This window comes from Lepidochelys olivacea, assembly GCF_965140295.1.
Source record: "Lepidochelys olivacea isolate rLepOli2 genome assembly, chromosome: 7".
Classification (NCBI taxonomy): domain Eukaryota; kingdom Metazoa; phylum Chordata; order Testudines; family Cheloniidae; genus Lepidochelys; species Lepidochelys olivacea.
In genome coordinates, this window is record NC_140417.1 from 82,101,049 (window position 1) to 82,127,752 (window position 26,704).

The window sequence follows — 26,704 nt, forward strand, 5'->3', positions numbered from 1 at the left end:
ATGGGTGCGGGGGAGGAGGGGTAATGAGAGGTGGCAATGTTTTTATTCTGTGCAATAAATGTATCCTTGCATTTACTTGACATAAATGGAGTCAGTTAATCTTTTTCTTAGTGAATCCACTTCAGAGTAAATTTAGATCCTGTACACAATAAGGGCAGCTTTGTGGAGAGCGAATTAATTTAATGGAAGCTACAACTTAATGTACAACCCCCACTCCTCTCAGTACACTTTACTCAGAATTTAAAACACCAAACAACCCTAACACTACTTTCTAAAATGAAAAGTGTCATTATCACTTCCTACAATAACAAACTGCTAGTAAGATACACTGTGTGAACAGGATCTGAATTTACTTCAAAATGTTCAAACAAATTTTAAGAGCTTCCTTAAACCACCAACAGCCATGAAATGTATGGTTAAGGCTGGGACAATGTTGTTAGCTCATAGTTTGGCTAGGTCTAACAACACTAAGCCCCTGATTCAGCTCAGCACTCAGTCCTACCCATAGCCACAAGTACTCTTCTCTCCCAAAACTGCATTTTCTTCCATTTCTTCATAAATAAAAGGAACCTCCGAATACCACAAAGGACCATCTCCCCCAGAATAGTAAACTCAGTCAGGGAGGTTGCTCTTCACCATTTCTTGGCCCCTTCATGCTTAACCCAATTTATTACACTTTAGATTCAACACATCAAGCCAAATTCTTCCAAAGTCATTTAAGGATTAGATTCAGCCCTGACCCAAACCAGCTTCCTATGCACTGCTCTTCAATGAGTGCTAGGTGGATGTCCAGTTGGACCATTCAAGCAGTGCTTTTAAAAGTGCAGCTAGAATACTGTACCAGTTTCAAAAATGGCTGAATGATTTGCTGCTCAGACTTTCCAAAATATTTGCTTTGGGACAGAGACACAGTGTGGGAGATTCCAACTTCACAAGTGATTCCTTTCACAAAAGCTAAGAGCATTTGCAAGCAAAGCTTTGATTCAGGCTGTGTGTTGCAAACCTCCCTACTACTGTCTTTATCAAGGACCGGCTGGTGGGGCTGGAGTTAAGCAGATTCTTTAATGAACAAACTTTCTAGGAGGGACAGGGGCGGTGGACAGATACCAACATGCCTGCCCAAGAAAGAAGCCTGTTAGTCCCCACTGCAAGTTTCCCTGGATTTCATGCCAGGACCGGTCTGTAGGGTGATCAGCTCGCAAGTGTGAATTGGGACACTTTTGGGGGTGGGGGTGGGTTTGAGGCTATAGTTGCATATATAAGACAAGGACCCAAATCTCAGATTATCTGGTCACCGTAGTGCTCAGGGAGTGGTCTAAACCTGAGGCTAGATGGGCAAGTGAAGCCCCCGCTCTCCCCCTGCAAAGCACTATCAGCAGGGTGGGTGGGAGCCACCTCTTCTCCCACAGGCCCAGTGGGACCTTGCCTCAGGGAAAGATTTGGGGGGCCTCCTAAGTATCATGGGGTAGCCACGTTAGTCTGTATCCACAAAAACAACAAGGAGTCCAGTGGCACCTTAAAGCCTAACAGATTTATTTGAGCATAAGCTTTCATGGGAAAAAACCTCCCTTCTCCCATGGGACAGGCGAGGTGCTGGCCCCCCCGCGGCTCTGGGTCCTGGACACCCGCCACTCATAGGGCACAGACCCGCCCCCGCCGGAGCAGAGCCAGCTTCAGGCGCGGGGCCAGGCCGGGGCTCGCGCAGGTGCCTTCCCGGCTGGCCCTGCCCCCGCCGCCCTGTCCCCGCCCGCAGCCGGGCTCCCTCCTCGGCAGCTCAGGGGCAGCCGGACAATGCGTAGCCGGAGCCCGCCTGAGCATGCCGCGGCCGCGCCGCGCGGTGCAGCTGGCGCCCGGCTCGCTGGCCCTGGTGCTGCGCCGGCGGCGGGAGGCGGCCGGGGAGGCGAGCGGGGCGGCGCTGTTCCGGGCCTTCCGCCGGGCCAACGCCAGGTGCCACTGGAACGCCGGGCTGGCGCGCGCCGTCTCCCGCGTCTCGCTGCAGGGCTGGCTGCGGGGCGGCGTGCTGCTCCTGCAGGGCCCCGCCGCCCCTCTGCAGCGGCTGCGGGACGCCTGGCTCCGCAGGGCGCTGCGGCCGCCGCAGGGGTTTCTCATCCGGGCCGTGGGTGAGTCTGCGGGGAGCGCTGGGCACCCCAGAGGGGAGGCGTGTCCCCAGGCTGGGCTGCTCTGTTAGGAGGTGCCCCCAAAGGGGCAGGGAGGGCGCTGTCCCCATCGCACGCTGAGGGGTGAGTGAAAAGAAAAGGAGTACTTGGGGCACCTTAGAAGGTGCCCCAAGTACGCCTTTTCTTTTTGCGAATACGGACTAACGCGGCTGTTACTCTGAAACCCGAGGGGTGAGTGTGGCTGATCACGAAGCAAACCCCATAAGGGGGCACCTGGAGAGAAAGCAGCTAAACTGGGAGGAGGGTGCCTGCCCTGTGGCATAATCCCACTGGAGGGGGGATATTTCTCCCTCCCTTGTCCTCTCTTTCTGGGGCTAGGGAGCCTTCCGTTGGCTTTCTGCTCCCCATTCTCTGTGGCCAGAGACCGCTGGCCTGGCAGCACAGTCTCTTGCTAAATTCGTAATTGCGACACAAACCAAAATATTACAAGTTAAAATGAATCAACCTCCCTAGGTAGATGATGTCTGGTGTGAGGCATGACGTGCCTGTGTTGCTGGAAAAAAGCAGCCAGGTATCAAAGAGGTCTGAAGGATGCTGGTGCGTTTTTATTGAAAAGAAGTTGGCTCTGCTTGAGAGAGAGAGGCACTTCACAGGGAGCAGCAAAATGTTCTCAGGCACCTGGAAAATAATGTGCAGTTGTTTAAAATAATTTACATGTATGTGACACTGATGGACTGACCTTTTCTGGGCTAGTGATCTGTTTGTAGATTCAGTAAAACTCCCCTTAAAAGTTTCCTTTACTTAAGTACTTTCCAATGTGGACTCTTGGTCCGGCTAATATGCATGTGTGTAGCCCCAAAGTGGGAGTCACTGTTATTCATCAGCATAGGAGTTTGCAGGATCAGGGGTTTCTACAGATTCTGTGATGCCTGTACAAACCAGTACGTATGGACATTAATTTCTATGAATGAAGGAAACTGGCTATTTTTTAAAAAAGGAGGACCTGTAGCACCTTAGAGACTAACAAATTTATTTGAGCATAAGCTTTCGTGAGCTACAGCTCACTTCATCGGGTGCATTCAGTGGAAAATACAGTAGGGAGACTTATATACACAGAGTACATGAAACACTGGGTGTTACCATACACACTGTAACAAGAGTGATCAGGTAAGGTGAGCTATTACCAGAAGGAGAGCGGGGGAGGAACCTTTTGTAGTGATAATCAGCTGCATTGCTATGGGTACCCGCATGGCCCCACAGAATGCCAACATTTTTATGGCTGACTTAGCGCTTCCTCAGCTCTCGTCCCCTAAAGCTCCTACTCTACTTGCGCTACATTGATGACATCTTCATCATCTGGACCCATGGAAAAGAAGCCCTTGAGCAATTCCACCGTGATTTCAACACTTTCCATCCCACCACCAACCTCGGCCTGGACCAGTCCACACAAGAGATCCACTTCCTGGACACTACAGTGCTAATAAGCGATGGTCACATAAACACCACCCTTTCACGGAAACCCACTGACCGCTATGCCTACCTACATTCCTCCAGCTTTCATCCAGACCACACCACATGATCCATTGTCTCCAGCCAAGCTCTACAATATAACCGCATTTGGTCCAACCCATCAGACAGAGACAAACACCTACAAGCTCTCTATCAAGCATTCTTACAACTACAATACCCACCTGCTGAAGTGAAGAAACAGATTGACAGAGCCAGAAGAGTACCCAGAAGTTACCTACTACAGGACAGGCCCAACAAAGAAAATAACGGAACGCCACTAGCCATTGCCTTCAGCTCCCAACTAAAACCTCTCCAAAGCATCATCAAGGATCTACAATCTATCCTGAAGGATGACCCATCACTCTCACAGATCTTGGGAGACAGGCCAGTCCTTGCTTACAGGGAGCCCCCCCAACCTGAAGCAAATACTCACGAGCAACCACACAACAGAACCACTAACCCAGGAACCTATCCTTGCAACAAAGCCCGTTGCCAACTGTGTCTACATATCTATTCAGGGGACACCATCATAGGGCCTAATCACATCAGCCATGCTATCAGAGGCTCGTTCACCTGCACATCTACCAATGTGATATATGCCATTATGTGCCAGCAATGCCCCTCTGCTATGTACATTGGCCAAACTGGACAATCTCAACGTAAAAGAATAAATGGACACAAATCAGACGTCAAGAATTATAACATTCAAAAACCAGTTAGAGAACACTTTTAATCTCTTTGGTCACTCAATTAGAGACCTAAAAGTTGCAATTCTTCAACAAAAAAAGTCAAAAACAGACTCCAACGAGAGACTGCTGAATTGGAATTAATTTGCAAACTGGATACAATTAACTTAGGCTTGAATAGAGACTGGGAGTGGATGGGTGATTACACAAAGTAAAACTATTCTCCTCTCCCCTCCCCCACTGTTCCTCACACATTCTTGTCAACTGCTGGAAATGGCCCACCTTGAGTATCACTACAAAATATTTCCCCCCCCCCCCCGCTCTCCTGCTGGTAATAGCTCACCTTACCTGATCACTCTTGTTACAGTGTGTACAGTAACACCTGTTGTTTCATGTTCTCTGTGTATTTAAAATCTCCCCACTGTATTTTCCACTGCATGCATCCGATGAAGTGTGGTGTAGCTCATGAAAGCTTATGCTCAGATAAATTTGTTAGTCTCTAAGGTGCCACAAGTCCTCCTTTTCTTTTTGCGGATACAGCCTAACACGGCTGCTACTCTGAAATCTGGTTATTTATTGTTTGTTTAGTCTTACCTTGGAAAAGGTGTGACTTTGTGTAGTACTTTTAGTTCCATGTATGATACTAATGGATACAACTAGGTTTAACATTAGTACTGTAAACGTTTCTTTTAAGTACCAATATTTACTATAAGTTTTAAATGAAAATAGTGTCGTCCTGATCCTTCACTTGGATCCATATGGGTAGACTCCTGCACCTGTGCAGAGCCCCATTGAAGTTAACTATTGAAGTGTTAGTTGGTGGGAATATTATTTAAAGATACCCTGAGCAATCTGACAGGTTTCAGAGTAACAGCCGTGTTAGTCTGCCAATGTGGTCGGAAGCCATCAAAAAGAAAATGACTTGGAGATCTGAGAGTAGGCCTATCTTCATACCAATGAAATTGACCTGAAAATATTTGTTTAAATAATTGAAAGCTACCCTACTTTTTTTCCAGTGGTGTAGTCCTCTTAGTTTAAATAGGTTGGGTTTTTTTTTGTTTTTTCCTGGTGGATTTATTTGCTTTCACTTTTATTTTGTTGCATATATTTGCTATATTTTTAAAGGAATAACTAAATTAATTGAAAAGTGACATGTTCTCTCTATTTAATGAAGCCAGTGGCTTTTTCAAAAGAACATGGTAAAATGCTGTGAAGAGCATCAACAAGTTAAATCACAAATTCTGATCCTCTCTCACCCCAGCCCTTTCTCGTATGCTCAATTAAATCATTTTATAGTTTGTGATTAGAATTTCTGACTTGTGGGACCTAGTACTGATACTGCTAGAGTGGATATAAATGAGCAAGGAAAGAATATAGTGTCCAGCATGAAATCAATGGGAACTTTGCCACTGACTTCAGTGAAGCCAGGATTTCATCCCATCTGTATAAACTACGGGAACTACATGTACATCAAAGGTGATATGTCTATTGTATGCAGCACTGGTTTGACTTTAACTAAAACATTGTGGACACTATTAATTACAATTTAAACAAAGATTGCCAAGATTTAGTGAAGACTTAAAGGCCATCAAATGGACACAAGACTTTTTATTTTCGTGTGGGTGAAGGAGGATTCTGGAGGAGCTGTTTGTTTCTAAAAAAAGAAAAGGAGTACTTGTTTCTAGTGTGTTTTGGGAGAGAGTGGTAGTCCAATGGGGGAGGTGAACTCAGCAAATTGAGAATGAACTTGTTTTCATTATTGGATAGTAGTAAACATCTACTTAGATCATAAACTCTGTGGACAAGGACTGTCTTTTATTCTGTATTTGTACAGCATCTTGCACAATGGAGTCCTCCTGGTCCATGACTGGAGCACCCAGTTGTTTTAAAAAAATGGACAGAAACTGTTGAATATTCTAATCAGATTGCATTATAAAGAGCAGCATGTAGACCTCAATACCATTTGGCTTATGCAATTAGTTGATATCCAGTTAATTAAACTAGCGGCCCATCTGGTCTAATGAGGTCAGATTGCAATCGTGATTATTATGCATAAAAGTATTGTACCCTGATTATGGGAGTGCTCTTTTTCATTGAAGACCACTCAGAAATATGAGCAAATGCAGAATATGGCAGCCCACTTGTTTAGTTGTGGTTCACACATGGAGCGTATTACACTTATGCTCCAGAGACTGCACTGGCTCATGGTTTTTCAGGTTGAATTCAAGGCGTTTGTTTTCATCCGTGAAGCCCTTTATGGTTTGCATCCTGTGTATTTCAAAAAGTTCTTTGTGCTTTAACCTGACAATAGAGAGAAACTGGGAGATGGAGGTGCTAATCCCTACATTTGTATATGTATAGTCTGAAGGCAGGACATCCTCACCGGGGTGCCCTCAGTTCTAGAATTTGCTTAGCCCTTGCACCAAATAGAACCTAAAGTTTTTCACCTGCAGAACATGTTACAAGGCCTATCTATTAGGCTTTTCCTCAGTTGGGGGGAAAAGGATATCAAGGCTGCTGCTTTTTTTTTATTTTATTTTTTTTTTAGGTAGGTTGTGGAGTTCTTTGGGTCATTTTTGAAATGGTTAATTAGGATAATTTTTGGCTCTGTGTGTGTGCTTATAGACAGCACTAAATTTGCAAAATGAATATATAAATATCCAAATATGTGATAAGTGAGATACTTAAGTGTAGTCCTTGCTCTGTGTCAAAAATCTACGTGTTTGCTTGCTTGTTCTTTTAATCTGAGTTATTTGCATTTAACCTAATGTCTGAATTTTATGTGTCTATATAAAACACATGTTATTAATAGAAAAATGAGCTCAACATGCTAATTCCTAGTTTAAAATCCTGGGTGTTTTTTTTTTTTTCCTTTTAAGGACCTAGTAAATTTGTTTGGCTTTTCACTTTGGTAAACTATCCTCTGTCCTGCTTCCCTTAGCTGTCCTATTATCAGTTTAACACACTTTGAGGGGAGGTGGGGAATAATTTTCTTAAGTCTGCATTTACCAAGATAATCAGTTTGGCACCTTTCTCACAGGGGCTTTGTGTGTAACCAAAGTTGGCTAGAGATCTCTTAACAGATTCCCTGACCAGTATAACTAGGACCTTTATTCAGTTAAACATGTGATTTCATTAGCATTGATAGAAAAAGGTACTTTATATTCTTAGAAATGAGGTTCTTATTTTGTTATTGAGGGAATCATTCATCAAGTGGGTTACTCTCTGCAGGTAGACTGGTTTCTGTAAGTTAAACTTTTTTGCTCTTGCTAATATCCCTGGCTTTCTATCATTAGCATACGTATTTAAAGTGAAGTTCTACTTGAAAGTGACTATAAAAATTGCATTGTGAGATGGGTGTTTGAAATTTTTCTGATCTCAGATTAAATGTGTTCTTATGAGTAAAATTGTTATATAATCAGCCCTGAAAATTCAGCTGGCTTCTTTTAAATATCAGGTGTGTTGATAGTAGCCGACAGTACACAAAGGATCAATGAGGCCAGTATCACATCTGACCGCCTTTGACTCCTATAAACCCAATGGATCAGGTACCCAGTTTGGAGCCAGGGGAACTTTGGCAGTTGATTACTGAACCAGAATAAAATCCAATTCATTGTCCCAGAGCTGTGTTAGTACTGCATGTCAACAGTAATAAAACCGGTTTCAGAGTAGCAGCTGTGTTAGTCTGTATTCGCAAAAAGAAAAGGAGTACTTGTGGCACCTTCGAGACTAACCAATTCAGTGCTGAATGAGTCTGATGAAGTGAGCTGTAGCGCACGAAAGCTTATGCTCAAATAAATTTGGTAATCTCTAAAGTGCCACAAGTACTCCTTATCTTTTTTAGTAGTAAAACCTTATTTCAGGGAGTAAAGTAAGGCTTGGTTTGTACTTAAAAAAAAATAGGTTGGCATAGCTATGTCTGACTTACTGTGCAGACAAAAGCCCCGGTATAGATTCAGCTATGTTGAGAGAAGAGGGATATTTATGGAGAGTTCCTCCCAAGCCTGAGGGCAGCATGGGAGAAAGCATGGAGCTGTTTGTGAAGATTATGCATGTAAATTTGGTTTGCTATTGACATTGTGGCAGAGGTAGGTTTTTAAAGGGAAAGGCATACCTTTTTGAACTCATCCACATAGACTGTCATCATTTAAATTGCACAGGGAAGCAGCATGAAAGAAAGCACAGAGCTGTTTGTGAAAAGAAGTCAAGGATGGGAACCATTGTCAGAGCAGAGGGGAGGGGTTGATGCAAAGTGACACAGTTGATTAGGTCGGAAGGGGCAGAGTTGTCTAGAACAGTGGTTCTCAAACCGGTCCGAGGCCCCCTGAGGGGCTGCAAAAAGGTTTCAGGGGGGCTGGCAAGCAGGGTCAGCATTAGACTTATTGGGGCCCAGGGCAGAAAGCCGAAGCCCTGTCGTATGGGGTTGAACCCTGAGCCCCGCCACCCGAGGCTGAAGCCAAAGCCTTAGCAATGTAGCTTTGTGGGGGCTCCTGTAGCATGAGGCCACAGGCAATTGCACTGTTGCTAGACCCCTAACACTGGCCTTGGATTTTACATGCAGAAAACCCATTATTGTGACACAGGAGGGCCGTGGAATTTTTATAGCATGTTGGGGACGACCTCAGAAAGAAAAAGTTTGAGAACCCCTGGTCTAGAACCTTGAAGAAGGAAACATGCTTGAGTTTGATGCATAGTAGAAGGGGAATATTCAAAAAGGGGAATGATATGATAGCTTTTTGATGATTGAAGACTATTAGTATTAATTTGTATTGCGGTATCACCTAATGGCCCCAGTTCAATCTGGGCTCTGTTGTGAAGAAGCTGCACTTTTAACTTGGACCTTTCTTTGTAAATATGCTGGACTGGAGATGCACAAGCTTGATGGTAAGAGCATATAAAAGTGCTACAGAGGAAAAAGCCATTTGGCCCAATAAGCATATTCTCTCTCTTTAAATCTATTATTAGATGTTACTCTACCTCCCGACTTTTTCAATTCTCTCTTGCTCCATAGAAATGTCTAGTTTCCTGTCATTTATATCTAGGGCCCTACCAAATTCACGGCCATGAAAAATGCATCATGCACCTTCAAATCTGGTCTCCCCCCATGAAATCTGGTCTTTTGAGTGCTTTTACCCTATACTATACAGTTTTCACAGGGGAGACCAGCACTTCTCAAACTGGGGGGTCCTGACCCAAAAGGGAGTTGCAGGGGAGTGGCAAGGTTATTTTAGGGAGGTTGCGGTATTGCCACCCTTACTTCTGTGCTGTCTTCAGAGCTGGGCAGCCGGAGAGTGGCAGCTGTTGGCCGGGCGCCCAGCTCTAAAGGCAGCGCCCCGCCAATGGCAGCGCAGAAGTAAGGGTGGCAATACTATCCCATGCCACCCTTACTTCTGAGCTGCTGCCTTCAGAGTGTGGTGGCTGCTGACTGAGGGCCCAGCTTTGCTGGCAACAGTGCAGAAGTTGGCAGTACCATACTATGCCATGCTTACTTCTGCGCTACTGTTGGCAGTGGCTCTGCCTTCAGAGCTGGGATCCTGGCTAGCAGCCACCTCTCTCCATCTGCCCAGCTCTGAAGGCAGTGCCACCGCCAGCAATAACACAGAAGAAAGTGTAGCAGTACCCGAATCTCCCCTACAATAACCTTACGACCCCCCTCCCAAGGCTCCTTTTGGGTCAGGACCCCTACAGTTACAACACAGTGATATTTCAGATTTAAATAGCTGAAATCATTAAATTTTTGATTTTTAAAATCCCATGACTGTGAAATTGACCAAAATGGAGGTGAATTTGGTAGGGCCCTATTTATTTCATTTTGCTTCTTTGTCCTTAATTTGCAATTTATTCCATATGTTCAGTATGATTTGATTGAAGTGGTTTCACTTAAAATCTGTTTTTCTGCAGTACATCTTTCCAGCACAGTGATGATATACTAAAAGAAATATTGAATGTTACATAGTTCTTATACGTTGACTTGCACAACCAAAAAAGATCTGATTTTATCATGTGTTTAATGTTTAAAAATAGATTTTATACTTCGGTTGAGGCAACCTAATTTTTCAACTGCAACTCTCTGTAGGGTTTATAAAATAGTAGAGCCAGTTGCAAATTTTTGTGACAAACTGTTTTTTTATCAGAAAATGCCCATTGATCAAAACTGAAACTGTCCATAGGAAAGGATCGGTGTTGACTATTTTTTCTCATTTCAAAATAAAGTTGGAAAAATAATTGAAATGTCGCCAGTGGCATTTTTTGATGACAGAGGGAGTTGGTTGCAATTTTGTAACTGTGTCATGCTTCCATTGAGAGAGATGAGGAAAATTAGTCCTCAAGGGAAGAGTTGAATTAATTATATGTTCATTTTAGCACTGCATGGCAACTGTGAATTGGAGAGATAGGGAAAGCATTTTGATGAAGGACACAAAAGTAAAAGTAGACATTCAGTCCCTCTTGAAGAAACAAAGCTGCAACTATATTGAGAGTAATTTAATAAATGAAGGGGAGAAAATTCAGTGGTTCTTGCTAGCTCTTATTTGAAATTGCATAGATCTCTTCTGGATGGCCCACTCATTGAAATAGGTTGCCAATGCTGCTGTTCTGCTCGAGTGATTATTTTGGTAGCCCATCGTCTGTCTTCTCTGGCTATTAATTAGAGGTTGCTTCCACAGCATCTCAGCCTGCTGTCTTTCCTCTAATCATCCTATCCAAATATAGTTTGTTGAAAGTGTCTTCTCGATGCCAAAAGTCAGCCTCCTCTTGATTGCTAATCTCAGATGGAAGAGGATGATGGAAAGCCTTGTCAACCCCTCTTGCTTGTTCCTTGCCATCTGCAATGGCAGATCCAGGGAACTACAAGGCAGTCCTTCCAATGACAGCAGCAACTTTCTGTCAGAAAGGAAGTGAAGTTGGAAAGCTGCAGACAAAACAAGTTCTAAAAAGTAGCCTTTTTAAAGACCAATATTAGTTTGTCTGTATTTTTTTTTAATGCAGCATTTTTAAAAAACAATATATTTTGTCAACACAGGATATCACTTTCTAAAGAGAATAAGATGGGTTATTTGAAAGTTCCTTCAGAAAGGGATTCAGTAATGTGGAAAACAAGGAGAATGAACACTTTTTATGCTTCTTTTGTACTATCAATTTGATACCAGCAAAATTCTCACCTGGTACGTCAGGTACATGGTGAGAAAGCATTTCCTTCAAATTTGAGAGAAAATATAGCCTTTTTTTACTAGAGGGTGGAGGTTAGGAGTATTTGAATACTTGAATTAGAGAACCTGCTAACTATACAGCAGTGGACCTGCAATGTTGAAATTCTTCGCAAGCAGCCCATTTAGAACATCTAGTAAAAATGCCCTGCACGCTTCATTTAGACCCTGATCCTGTGATCAGATTCACACAAGTGGACCCTTACTGAAGCCAGTGGGACACCACGTAGGCGCATGGGTCCATCCACTTGCAGAATTGGGGCCTTGATTTGACCTGAGGCCTGGTTGGAACACCAGCTTGAATGTAAGAAGTTCATCCCACCTGAACTGTATCCCATAGGATGAATGTAATTATTTAATATGTCTACACAAGTTCACTTTACAGTCATAGGAACACCGGTATACTATACCAGCAAAGCACTCCTGGTGTGGATGCAGCTTATACTGACAAAGCTGTGGTTTGTACTGGTATAGTAAAGCCCTGGCTCTCGTCTCCTTAAGTGAGCCATGCGGGTCAAAGCACAGTTTTGCCTGTATAGCTGTATCTACACTAAGGGCTTTTGCTGTCACAGCTGTGTTGGTCTTCATACCCTGACTGACAGCTGTTCTGGCAAAAATCTGTAGTGTAGAGCTGGCCTAAACAGAAGTGCTGATATTTGGGAATTGGCATTGTTATATTGGCTGTACATTGTATAGTTTATTTGGCAACTCATGCACGATAGTGTTAACAAACAGTTCTACAAATACTAGCAACCCAGTTACATGGGTGTTTGACTACCTAACGTTTCGGTACCAGTGGCTTATATTTGTATTATTAATATTGAAATTAAACTTGTGTAACTCTGCAAATTTCTACTCAGAGTAAACTTTGATATTCTTTTAAAACTCATTTACATTTTACACTTTTAAATTGTTGAGAACAAATTATATATTTTTTAAAGCATCACAAATAAACTGAAGAGAGGGCTCCTAAATAACATGTAAACTATGTATACAGTAATTAATATCAATGTTAGCATCATAATCTCACAACATATTATGGAAAGCCTAGGTGAAATTGTTTTTTGAGCAGTGCTCACTAATATTTTGAGACTTTTAGGAAATCTCATGATTCTTGAGACCTTCCATTTGCTGAGTTGTTCTGTAACGTTACACATGGGGGAACACAAACTTAATGAGGATAGCAACTCAGCAGGAGATTGTTTATGTGCTTCTTGGATTCCTTTTTCTTGGATTTCCTTACTGTGCACTTCTTTCATGTCTGTTCCAGACTTTGATCTGTTCTGGTAAACAAGGTCACAGGTTTAAAAATCAAGGTTGATTAGTTTTGTAACCAAATAAGTTAGTGTGTTTTTTTTTCTATGTGCTGACTTGAAAAGTTTTGGTGGCCTAAGAAACATGTTGTACATGTTGTATTTTTTATAACTGTATATAGGTAATCAGAATATAAAGAATATTTTCTAATTAATCTCAAATTTTTAAACTGTTATGCCCAAATTTATTGCTCTAGGGCTATTTCCAGTACCCTGAGTCTGAAACTGTGAACTAGTGTGTTCTATTTAGTATTTGATCTCTGATTATTACAGTCATTTCTGTAAATCCTATGCTGCTAAATCTCAGGAAGAATGTCTTGTGTTCTTTGAAAGATGACTTATCTTGAAGCAAGATGGCTTTGAAAACTTATCTGTTGTTAGTTACTTACTCATCTGATGCTCCTAATACCATGACTATGAGAGCCTGTTTTTGATTCCAAAGACTCAGGAGCACTCACAATTCCATTTGAAGTCAGTGGCAGCTCCAGTCCTCAGCACATTTGAAAATCCGGCTCTTTATTTAAAAAAATCCAAACCAATAGAAATATTACCATATGCAATAGATGGCCCATAGCAAAGATTGTCTAACCAATAAGTAATTGTTCCTGTTCATATCACTTCTGCTTGATATGTAGTATAGTGGTTCAATTTAATTTGTCTTGAAATTAAAACAAACAGTTCTACAAAAATGATTGGGGATGGAAAAATTAAAGTGCATGGACAGTCTCTCTGTTGCTGGAAACATCTGGCCCCTAGAAAATGTTTCATTTGTTTAAAGATTCTTCTGATTTCTTTTAAAAAGAAAATGAAATATTGCTTGAATTTTGTTCTTGGTCTTTGAGTTCTTTTACATTGCTATTCAGAAGTTCCTGATTCAGACTTCAGCAGTATTAACCCCCAACTCAGAATAAAAGCTACAGTTTGTACTCAATCTTTTTTATATTGTACAGGTTTGTTTCATTTCCTGGCATGAAAATAAGACTATAGTATGTGGGTTGCAGAATACTGATTCTTTAAAAGCACATATTTACATTATCTTGTGTAAATAAGGAAGCAAAGTTTAAAGTAACACTAGTTAATGCAATCATCAACTATCAACAAATTCCTAAATCTCATTTCAACATTTATTTTGCTAGTCTTAACATGTCTATCTCTCGTTTTACTGGAGGATGCTGACTTTCATGACCAATATGAACAGATGCATTTCAGTTGTGAAAATTGTGAATGTTTGTTGAAGGCCCATGGGAATCCAATAGCTTTTCCAGATGGCTGTTGTTTTGCATGGCCTCATTAACAACATGGTGTAAATGTAACCATACCCTTTCTTTTTTAAATTGGTGTAATCCAAGGGAACTTCACAGTTAACATAGGTCAAAGGTGGTGGTAATGGTTGGAGTTGTGCAAAGCAGGGTAGTCATAGCGAGAAATGCGATTGCCTGCATTGCCTTGATGTGTAATGATATCTAACAAGATCAACAGGCAATCTTAGACACTTCAGAAACTAACATTAAGGTTGGTGTACTATATTTCTAACAGATTTGGTTTATGAAGACACAAGCAAAACCAGCGTTCCTAAAGCAGTGTCATCTACACAGACAGGCACGCTTTTTTGTTAACCCTGTTTTTTTTTTTAAACTTGTTTTATTTTATTGTAGTGGATGTGACACATTGACAGTATCCTGAACAAAACATATGGAATTAACTTTACTGAATTAAGTTAAACCTTCTTGAATTAGGATTAATACCTTTGGGGTACATTGTGTTAAAAATGCAATTGTGTATGTGTTGTGGAATTGTATGTATTTTCATGGGAAGGGTAAAGAGGAGATTAGCAGGGGGTTGATTAGGTAAATTCACTCAGGTTGTAATATTTCCAGAAAAACCACCTTTCTGGAAAGAGAGAAGAGGGAGTTAAAAAAAAAATAGAACTACTCCTCTTGAGCATGTTCAGTGAACCCCTGAAATTTTTACCAGAACCAAATGAAGCCATGCTCCCTTTGACATCACAACACGGATGTTCTCCACTTGGTTTGATCAGGTGGGTTCAGGCGGGAACGGGGACCACTGTTGGGACGGCTTACAGTTTTGGAGACTGATACAGATATACAACAAAATTCTCCTTGAAATGACATTTATATCAGGAACAGAAGAAGATTGTAGGCACAAAACTTCTTTGTAATTTTTTTTTCTTTTTGAAGAGAGCCTCCTCAAATTTTTATCTTTCATTTATAAAAGAAAAATATTCTTTTTTTTTGTTTGTTTTGTTTGTTTGTTGGGAATGTTAACAGATGTTGTCAAGGTTCCTTCCCCACTCTGAACTCTAGGGTACAGATGTAGGGACCTGCATGAAAGACTCCCTAAGCTCATTCTTACCAGGTTAGGTTAAAAACTTCCCCAAGGTACAAACTTTGCCTTGTCCTTAAACCGTATGCTGCCACCACCAAGCGTCTTAAACAAAGAACAGGGAAAGAGCCCACGTGGAGATGTCTTCCCCCAAAATATCCCCCTGAAGCCCTACACCCCCTTTCTTGGGGAAGGCTTGATAATCATAGAATATCCGAGTTGGAAGGGACCTCAGGAGGTCATCTAGTCCAACCCCCTGCTCAAAGCAGGACTAGTCCCCAATGTTTGCCCCAGAACCCTAAATGGCCCCCTCAAGGATTGAACTCACAACTCTGGGTTTAGCAGGCCAATGCTCAAACCACTGAGCTATCCCTCCCCACCAATAATAATAAGGATAATAATCCTCACCAATTGGTACAGGTGAACACAGACCCAAACCCTTGGATCTTAAGAACAATGAAAAAGTAATCAGGTTCTTAAAAGAAGAATTTTAATTAAAGAAAAGGTAAAAGAATCACCTCTGTAAAATCAGGATGGTAAATACCTTACAGGCTAATCAGATTCAAAACATAGAGAATCCCTCTAGGCAAAACCTTAAATTACAAAAAGACACAAAAACAGGAATATACATTCCCTCCAGCACAGCGTATTTTACCAGCCATTAAACAAAAGAAAATATAACGCATTCTCTAGCTAGATTACTTTCCAACTTAAGAGGAGTTGGAAGGCTTGCATTTCTGATTTCTTTCCAGCAAAAGTATCACACAGACAGACAACCCTTTGGTTCCCCCCCAGATTTGAAAGTGTATTGTCCCCTCATTGGTGATTTTGGGTCAGGTCCCAGCGAGGTTACCTTAGCTTCTTAACCCTTTACAGGTGGAAGGGTTTTGCCTCTGGCCAGGAAGGATTTTATAGCACTGTATACAGAAAGGTGGTTTATTTATATTTATGACAGATGTGCTGCTGCCTGATTAATGGAGTGCAACGGAAAATTATCTACAATTATTAACCAACAGGAGCAGCAAAGTTGGGAAGCTGTGCCTCTCTCATACCTCAGTGCATGAAATTCCACATCTGAGATTAGAATTTTTTTTACAAAGAGAAACTAAATGCAAACATATCCTTTTTTTAATGCAATGTGATGTTTAAATTAAGCTTTTGCTCACATGTAATCCAATTAATGGATTGGGTCCTTAATGTGCAAAATTAAATTATAATCTGCGTGCCCATGTTAAAGTAATTAACAGCTATTACTTGGCCCTTGAACATAATACAAGAAAAATTTATACTTAAGATAAATGTTTTTATAGAACATGTTCTCTCAAGCCCATCTGATGATCAGTTTTGAGTTAAATCAGATTATTTTGAATAGGTATTGGGCTGCAGAATATGAATTGCCAAGAGATTTAAACCCATTTCAGAATGAAGTTGAATCCCCAACAAAGAGTGGGTAATTAACTTTAAAATGGAACTGGCTTTAGTCATTATCTGCTTCTTTAAATCCTGTGTTAATCCTATACTGATGTTAATGGATGATACTGATTTATTTGCTCCTTTTGACAGGCTTTCCTTTAAAACAGGAGACAGCCATTCTAATCTATTGAAATAAAGTGACTGAGTATAATACCTTGGATGTAAAAGGGTAGAATTAATTGTGTAAATGTGCATCTTTTTATCAGTTTTTGCCACTAATATTGTAACTGGAGATGTTGGAGAAGCTTCACTTTTCTTCTTCAGTATAGACTAGAATAGAGAAATGGTACATGCAGACCAGCCAAACTGATTGTGCTGTCATCAGGCTGTGGGATTTGATTTATTTAATTTGTTCGAATGATCTGGCACAGAACTGGAGTTTCACCATCATTGGTGTAACAGCTGCTCAGACTCTACAGTATGTATAAGTACTTACAATTAAAGAGAAGATACTTCTCAGACCAGAAGTCAAATGTGAGTTCATAATGTAGGCCTCTTTGCTCCGTTCACATTTTTACTCTGACACTCCCTTACTACATTGTATGTGATGGTTCATTTGGAAATATTTAACCTTGCAAAACCACTAAATAAAGCTCAAGGTAAAAATAGGAAATATGTCAGACTGCTGGTGAGTGAGTGGCCTTATTAAAATAATTTTGCCAGCTATTTTGGTCTGAGGGAGCTGTTGTGGTTAAGTGGGTTATATAATCCACCAGCTAAAAATTTACAGAGGAGACTAACTGTGACAACTATGAAGAAGCTGGAAGACAGTACCTTAATCTGGATAAATATGTCAGACGTTTTTTAAAGAGAGATTTTTCTATATCTTTTTTTCAAGAACAGTCCTGTTAGAAGAATGTTTGCCATCTGTATGATCAAGACAGAGCACACTTAGGGATGACTTGCACCAAACCCTCAATAATTTTCATAGAACTTGTCATGGGGAAACTGTCTGAATACTGTGTGCAGTTATTTAATGTAGGTGATGCAATGCTTTCTTAGATTTAGAGTATTACTAATGCAAGAGGAAAGGTTAACAACAGCCAAGATTCATAAAATTATTCAGCAGTGATGAGTCTGTCGAAATGTTTTGGAGTAGGTAATGATGAATAAAACAGAATTTATTTTATTCTAATTTGGCTTCTCGTATATTGATCTATTACTTGGAGTCTAGAGTACAGTGCATATAGAGTATGTAGTTAGCTGTAAGCATCAGGACATGTATCGGACTCTGGAGCAGAAAGTTAGGGAAAAAGGCATATGAAATAGAAATTGTTGTAATTCAACAAGTTCACCCCATTTTAAAATCATTACAATACCAAATAAAACCATGTTGCTAGTTTTGCTTTGCAAAGTTGTAGTTCTTTTGCATATCTGGTCTTGATCTGCAGCATTTGTATTCTAATAATTCTAATCTTTCTCAGACTTACTTTTCCATTTTACACTCCCATCACCCACCAACCAAACAGCAGGAAATGTTATGTCCTTCTGGCTAAAATAAGTAAACTGAAACTGCCCTGTGGAATAGGAGAGATAAGGTGGGTGAGGTCATACCTTTTATGGGACTGATATCTGTTGGTGAGGGAGACAAGCTTTCTTCAGACTTGAAGAAGAGCTCTGTGTGGCTCGACAGCTTGTCTCTCACCAGCTGAAGTTGGTCCAGTGAATGATATGACCTCACCCACCTTGTCTCTCTAATATCCTGGGATCAACATGGCTACAACTACACTGTGTACAGCTGTGGAATAGGAGACTAATAGGTGCTGATGCCAAGGAAGAAGAGACAAGAAAATCTCACCGAGGATTTTACAGTCTAAACTAGGGGTTCTAAGGCTGTAGGTTGTGATGTCAAAATAATTCCTCAATGACCTTTTGTGTGGTGGTTATGATGCTGCTTGTCATTCATGCCGTGGTCTTTCAACAGTTCTTTCTAGCCAAAGACTAGAACTTTGAGTTTCAAAAACAGACTACTCGGTCCTCAGAGGCCCCATGTATGCTGGGTCTTACACCGCGTGACCTGATATGTTTTTAAACACCCAGGTTTATTTTAATTATCCTTTTTTAAACCGTTTGATTCCGTCCACTTTGACTAATTGTACTTTAAAACCACTCTAGATTATGCAGTTTATAAACCACCTTAGTGTTTAGAAGTCTAAACCACTTGAGTATCTTTGTATTCAGATGTGGACCCATTGCCAGGTTCAGCAACAGGTAAATGAAGAGGTCATTTCTGTATGTTCCTGACCAGTGGTAAGATGCTAACTTAGAACTGTTCCCTTCCTGGTGGGGTTTTTACTAGGTAGACTGTGCTTCCTGGGCCCAAAAAGGGGAGCTGTCAACCCCTAGCCAAGCTGAGATTGGAGAGGGAAATGAACCAGTTACATCTGGGAAAAGGTGTATACTGCCAGCAAAGCCTGGCAGGTTTTGTTGGACAGAGTAGCCAATATGAGAGGTGGTACATGAGTCCATTATGTCACTGCAGGGCCAAAGCCCGCTTCAGCCAAAGCTGGTGAAGGCTCAGTTGTTGAAACAGTGTGGATGAGATGAAAGTTTAACACTTTAAGAACTCAAATCTACATCTGCATTTGATTGTGGCTCACTTGTCATCCACAAAGAGAAAGCCAGCTTATTGGAAAAATTATCCCATGAACTTTGCAGCACAAATGCCAATTCTATAATTACTCCCAGTTTAATGGTGTGAAGGTGATGTATTGGTGGAAATAGTAATATGCCCAGTGAAAGAAGGGTGATATTTATCTACATCCAAAAAAAAAAAGTGAAATAGTTGGAAATACTTCTAACTCTTAGATTCTGTACTGTATATTAGATATATTAAAGGAGCTAGAACCTAGGTTCTCTATAGGCACTAAACACCGTTGGTAGTCAGTTTACTGGGAAAGATAAATCTTCTCATTTTGAAAGTGACAGCATTGTCCCTTCTCTTTTCCTCCATCTGAATCCTCTATACGCTCTTCCTGATGCTTTCTATTAAGCACATTACACCCTCACTGTCACATGCTGTCATAAATATAAAGGGAAGGGTAAACCCCTTTGAAATCCCTCCTGGCCAGGGGAAAGCTCCTCTCACCTGTAAAGGGTTAAGAAGCTAAAGGTAACCTCACTGGCACCTGACCAAAATGACCAATGAGGAGACAAGATACTTTCAAAAGCTGGGAGGAGGGAGAGAAACAAAGGGTCTGTGTCTGTCTGTAGTCATCTTGGCCAGGGACAGAACAGGAATGGAGTCTTAGAACTTTTAGTAAGTAATCTAGCTAGGTATGTGTTAGATTATGATTTCTTTAAATGGCTGAGAAAAGAATTGTGCTGAATAGAATAACTATTTCTGTCTGTGTATCTTTTTTGTAACTTAAGGTTTTGCCTAGAGGGGTTCTCTATGTTTTTGAATCTAATTACCCTGTAAGATATCTACCATCCTGATTTTACAGGGGGGATTTCTTTATTTCTATTTACTTCTATTTTTTATTAAAAGTCTTCTTGTAAAACACTGAATGCTTTTTCATTGTTCTCAGATCCAAGGGTTTGGGTCTGTGGTCACCTATGCAAATTGGTGAGGCTTTTTATCCAACATTTCCCAGGAAAGGGGGGGGTGCAAGTGTTGGGAGGATTGTTCATTGTTCTTAAGATCCAAGGGTCTGGGTCTGTAGTCACCTAGGCAAATTGGTGAGGCTTTTTACCAAACCTTGTCCAGGACGTGGGGTGCAAGGTTTTGGGAAGTATTTTGGGGGGAAGGACGCGTCCAAACAGCTCTTCCCCAGTAACCAGTATTAGTTTGGTGGTGGTAGCGGCCAGTCCAAGGATAACGGGGGTAATATTTTGTACCTTGGGGAAGTTTTGACCTAAGCTGGTAAAGATAAGCTTAGGAGGTTTTTCATGCAGGTCCCCGCGTCTGTACCCTAGAGTTCAGAGTGGGGGAGGAACCTTGACACATGCTTTTATATAGAAATAAAAATTTTCTGTAAATGAGAAAAAACAGATGTGACCCAAATTAGGTCTTTACCATTGTGATTGTCAAAAAGGTGTGGGGTCTAGCTCCTCTGCTGAGGTATGCAGAGCTTGTGGAATTAGAAGCAGAATTCTTTATGCTATTTGGGAGGCTCCTTATGTTGTCAGCTATTGTAGGTGGGACACAGGACCTTGAGCCTCTGTCTTAGTAGGTAAACATGCAAACAAAACAAAAGCTTCGTTTTCTTTTATAATGTCCTTATCTGTATTTGGAAATCTAGTCAAGTGTTCTGTGAATGATTTAGGTGCTTGAAACCAGCTTTGTGATCATTTTTAAAGTATTTAATTGTTGCCCATTGCCATATGTGGTCCTTAGAACATATTTAACACACTCATGTTCTGAAAGCCAGAAATGTGTTTCAGCATGACCTAGTTCTTCTCCTCTTTTTGCACTTTGACAGCCATGCCATACAAATCCATTTGTATTTCTCACATCACTTGTGTTCCTTTTTTGGAGCCTGATCCAAGCCAGCTAGAAAGACTCCAGCTGATTTCCGTGATCATGCCCTTTAGATGCTGTATTGATATCTGGCTTCATTTTCACCATATGTGTGTGTGTATTCCAGATGTTTGTAATGAAACTAAGCAGGCTGAGGTTGCTATTATGTGCTAACTAAGAATTCCATGGTAACTGGCTACATGTGTTAGAAGGTAACTCTAAGGACTAGATTTTCAAAAGTTCTCAGCACCTGCAGTTGGGACCAGACTTTCAGGAACTGCTGATGCTGAGAACTTCTGAAAAATGTGGCCCTAAAAGTATAGCACTAGATCACTGGTTTTAAAATCTTTACATAACAGATTAACCTAAAAGGGGCTATTGTTTTTTTCATATTGTGTCACAGTTTATTCTTGTAATAATCAGTAGTTGAAATATAATGTTTATATTTAATATGCATCTTCTGTTTTAGCACAGATTAATAAGTATGGCCCCAGAAGTCAGTCAGATGTGCTGAGTTGCCACTTCAACAAGAAGTTTTTAAACTTTTAAGTATTATACACAAATGTAATTTCAGTGCTAAAATGCTGAAATTTATTTGTATCTTTTGTTCTCAAAGCTTGTTTGCTCAAAGCTCTTTGTATGCAAATAGGATCCCCCCGCCCCCAGCCCATCAGGAATACAAATTCTTTAATGCAGCAGTACATAAAGGAACTTCTTATACAAGACTAAACTATTACTGTTTATATCAATAAAAACTTGGACATTTCTCAAACCAGGCGTGGCACATATGGTATTTCTTTTATATGACTAATGTACTTAAGCACATTAATTGAATAATTAAATTTATCATTACAACCACTTTCATGCAATACCCATCCTGTCTCTGAAATAGATAGAACTTTTGAAAGATTTTTAAAAGATGCATTTAAATATAAATCAGTGTTTTTTTTTACATTTTGCACAACTCTCCGTGTTCATTCTTCACCAACACTTTTCCTCTTAAAAAATTTCCTAATACTTTTACCTGTAAATATCATTACTCCTTGATTGTGCATAAAGACATGTCTCTTTGCTGACTTGTTACATTACAGTATACAGCAGTGTTTCTTGGCCTGCAGGCTGCTTGCGGCCCAGTCACCATAGAGCAGTGGCCCATGTGAATCCTCAGGACCATACAGGTTGTGTGTGTGTGTGTGTGTGTGTATATATCTATCTATATCTATATATGTGGATGCGGACCACATAACACACAGAGAGCAGCATATATGGCCCACAAGGGTAAATAGATTGAGGACCACATGTCTACAGAAAGGCACAAAACTTGCATGTTAATGGAGTTGTGCCTGTTTATGCTAGGGCTAAACTTAGTCCTTTATATAAAGATGCAGCAAACAGAAAACATCAATAATAGCAGCGTTATCATGCAAATGTTTATGGGATTCATGGAATGTTTAGCATGCTCAGTTTGTTTAACTCTGCATGGTTACTTTTGACTAAGGATAATTGAAATGTTGATCTTGCATTTCACTTGGTTTATAACATCCATTCTGTGTCGTATAACAGATATCAGTATATCAGGAAATGTGGATAACTTAGTTGTGTTTTTTGTTTCTGTTCAGAATGATTTACTCGTTAATACACCAGGGTTTTGAAATCTAAGGGCTAAATTGAGCTCTGGTGTAAGTAGATGCAACTTCATTAACTTCACTGGAATTATGCTGGTTTACACCAGAACTAAAAGTGGACATAAGTATTTATTTTTAATGCCTAAACAGGCAGAAAAGCTACCATCTGTTATGTACTATTAAAACCCAGTAAACCTCCCAAGTTACAGACATGGAACAAAAAATCCTTTTATGTTGGTCAAGAGTATCTGGAGGCTTTTCTGTTCACGGAGTACTGTTATCTATGGCTTGTATTACAGATGACTTTCCCACATTGTGAGCCAGTACATACTCCAAAAAGATACTCTCAGGTTTCATGTATCCAGGTAATTAGCTGAGTTTGAGTACACTGGTAAAACCACTTGAAGGTCAATACATGACTGGCAAACTGCCTACTTCGGGGTCAGTAAACATGCTTTTGTAAAAGTTAATCTGAGCAACATGTTTCAGAGTGGTAGCAGTGTTAGTCTGTATTAGCAAAAACAACAAGGAGTCCTTGTGACGCCTTCGAGACTAACAAATTTATTTGGGCATAAGCTTTTGTGGGCTAAAACCCACTTCATCAGATGCATGGAGTGAAAAATACAGTAAGCAATGTATATATTACAGCACATGAAAAGATGGGAGTTGCCTTACCAAGGGGTCAGTGCTAATGAGGCTGTAAAATAAATAAATAAATATATACTGCGTACTGTATTTTTCACTCCATGCATCTGAGGAAGTGGGTTTTAGCCCACAAAAGCTTATGTCCAAATAAATGTTAGTCTCTAAGGTGCCACAAGGACTCCTCATTGTTTCTTTGCAACATGGACATTATGTTGTATTTAAGCAATCAGTAGGATTGGTATGTATTTTACCTGATCGGTGACAGGTTCTTAATTTTGAGTCAAGGCAAGTCTTTTTGTATCTACTACAAGGAAATGGAGACAATTAGTCTTACCAAGAGAAATGTTTGGGAAAGGAAGTGGTGCTTTGTGTTGTGCAGAATTTGTAAAGTGTGCCTTTTCTGATGTGTAAAAGGAGCAAATATATTACAAGTTCTGAAGCATAAAGGGATTCATCTTGCTTCCATTGAAGTGAATGTCAAAACTCCCATTGGCTTCAGCAGTGCAGGATCAGACCCAGAGAACACAAAGCACACAAACTATGAAAGGAGTATTTTCCCACACAAATCTAATTTTTTTTTGCATGTTTCTGTAAAATGAGGATTCTTTATTTAAAATGCATTTTAATAATAAAAATAATAAATCCAACAGTTTAATGAGAAGTAGATCAGTATTTTTGTATTGTTATCCATAATCTCCTCCATGCTTGCTTTAAAAGTATTTAGTTTTTCTGCATATTTTAAATATTTGTTTTATTTCAGTAGTGGAGGAGCACTGTGATCTACACTGAATTAAAATTTGTGTGTTTTCTGGTAGTATCAATCTGTGAATTGCATTATAAATGTGCTAAAAATTCTGCTGCTCTTTCACGCAGTGTGAATATGTAAATTTACATCAGTTATAGAGTGGTGTGTTCTCTCACGGGCGTATGTAGACTGAGGCAGTAATGCACATGAAAATAGTTATCAGAAGGCAGTCACTACATTACATGTGTTTTGCTGTGTTGCCTGACTCTTGCATGGCAACCTGATTCTTGTAAAAAAGACAAAAGCGAAACAGAAAACTCCAACATAGAAATAAGTTGCAAAAAGAGTCTTGTAACCAGAGGGCTTACCTATACTAAAGAACTGAAATGGCCAGCTATTCTAAAAGGCTATTATTGAAGGTTTATTTTCCTTTCCTGCACAAAGAAAGCTTGCAATGATTTATGCACCTGCAAGTTGTATCTTAGCAACATCACTGGGGAAATAATGCTCAGCTTTTTCTAAACACTTTTTGTTGAACATAATCATAAATTGTAAAACAAAGGTCCAGAGCAATTTAATAAAAGTTCTTCGAAGTGCTGCTCCTTATTCCATTTATGTAAGAGATATATTCGGTGTTGAGTGTTTTTCTGGCTACAGTATGATAAGGATCAGATTACATAGTCATCCAACTATCTGTCCGGTTTAGTTAAATTAAGCCTGAATTATTGCTTAACCTGATCTACACAAACTTAGCATGTAAAGTCACACTTCTTCCTCTTCAAAAGAAGATCAACCTCTTTGGCTCTGGAATCATTTCTCTACCTCATAAAGTACCCAATGGGGATTTGCTGTTACATTATGCATGCCTTGGTAGTTAATGGTACTATGGGCTGTATGTGCAATATACAGTAATACCAACAGATGACAAAAGAGAATAATTTATCTAATCAAAAACATAGTTTTATTCAGGGAAATAATATGCTGTTAATCTTACCATGTGTGCAAACCCCCGCTGTATAGTCTTGTTTTTACTTATCACAGTGATGTAAGTATAGGATAGTCTGTTTAGGGATTGATTGTGGTGGTGGTAGTTGTTTATAAGTTTTTATATCCCACTTATCACTATAGTATCAGAACTCCAGGCAAATGTTAATGTATTTACCTTATCCCTGTCAGGGAAAGGGGAAAGGATTATCATCCCCAGTTTACCGACGGGGAAACTGAGGCTAACTAGTTTGACTTGACCAATGTAGAACCATGAATAGGACCCAAATCTCCTGGTTCACAGCCCAAGGTCTTGCCTACAAGATCATCGTTCCTTGGGCAGCAATCCTGTAAATACTGATGCACATGCTTGATGCACATATAAGTAGTGCCATTTAATTCAACCCTAAAGCAGTTTGTTTAACTGGGACTACTCATGTGTGAAGCATGTACATAAGTATTTGCAGTACTACACTCCATGTAGGTGCTTAGCCGGGCTGTACAAAATGGCAAAAGAAAATCCCTTTTGTGGCTTTTAATGCCATTTTACTGAATGCTGTAATATGCTCTGACTTATTTCCAGAATTTTGAGAGCCCAGAAGCTTTTCAGGTGGAATAATGACTGTAAAGCTCTTTGGGTCATGGAATATCTTGTAGAGGGCTGAGTAATTTGATGATGCTGTATATATGTGTCGTGCTGATGATAAACAATATATAAAGAGAGAAATAAAAACAGAAAGGTTAAGTGCCTTTTCTGAACAGGAACTGTGATCTACTTGATCAGGATGGGCCTGAGAGTCTGGATACCTGGGTCTTGACCCAGACTTGCTGTATGACCTTGGATATGTTACTTCACCTCCCTAAGTCTCTGTTTTCTGTTCGTAAAATGGGGATAATATTTACCTACACTATAGGGGGTGTTTTGAGGAATAGCGTAAATTATACAGTGCTGTATAAGTACAAAATTATTGTTGCAACAGTGGCAGAGATGATAACAGGGCTGAGAAATTTTCTGGCTCCCTGCTTTTTGCTCAGTCAACTAGATAATCCTGTTTGTTAGGCTTTCTCTACACATGGGAAATTTACCAATAATTTTTCTACCAGTTCTAGCAGTGGTTCAGATGAACTGGTCTTAAAATTTGTGTGAGCAACGATGTAGACAATCTTTTGGTATGTCTCTTTTCTCTTCCATCCCAATTTTTTGAAAACTTTGATATACAACTCACCTATTCAGAAAAGTTGCTGGGTGTTTTGCTTTTTGTGTAGCTCTTCAGAGAAACATAGATTCCACATTTTAGTGTATGTAAGCTGTCATTCAGGCAAACCAGAAGTAGTCAAACATCCTTTTTCTGTTTTTAAGTCCCTTCTTAACTCAGCTTATACGCAATTTTACATTGAATTAAAAACACCTAAGGTAATCTCATTTTACTTAAAAACCTTTTTTTCTCTTGTTGCAAATATCAGTGCATTACCATCAGCTTGCCAGGAGTCATATTTTTGTTCCTGAAAAATATTCTTCATAATTAGTTACTAAAAGAGCAGGGGAGAGTGGAGGGTAAGGGGGCAGAAGTATAAAAGGGAGGTAGTGGCAGCTTAA

General features: G+C 40.2%; 1 protein-coding gene across 2 annotated transcripts in view; it reads left to right on the plus strand.

The window, feature by feature from the left end:
• The first annotated feature begins 1,673 nt into the window (after positions 1-1,673).
• Positions 1,674-26,704, plus strand: part of STOX1 (storkhead box 1) — a 33,412-nt gene continuing 8,381 nt past the window's right edge. The window contains exon 1 of one of the 2 annotated variants that reach the window (XM_084635019.1): positions 1,674-2,120. In XM_084635019.1, coding sequence (XP_084491145.1) covers positions 1,817-2,120 — 304 coding nt within the window. In that variant the 5' untranslated portion in view covers positions 1,674-1,816. The remainder of the gene's footprint in view (positions 2,121-26,704) is intronic. The other variant, XM_084635020.1, reaches the window with a different exon arrangement.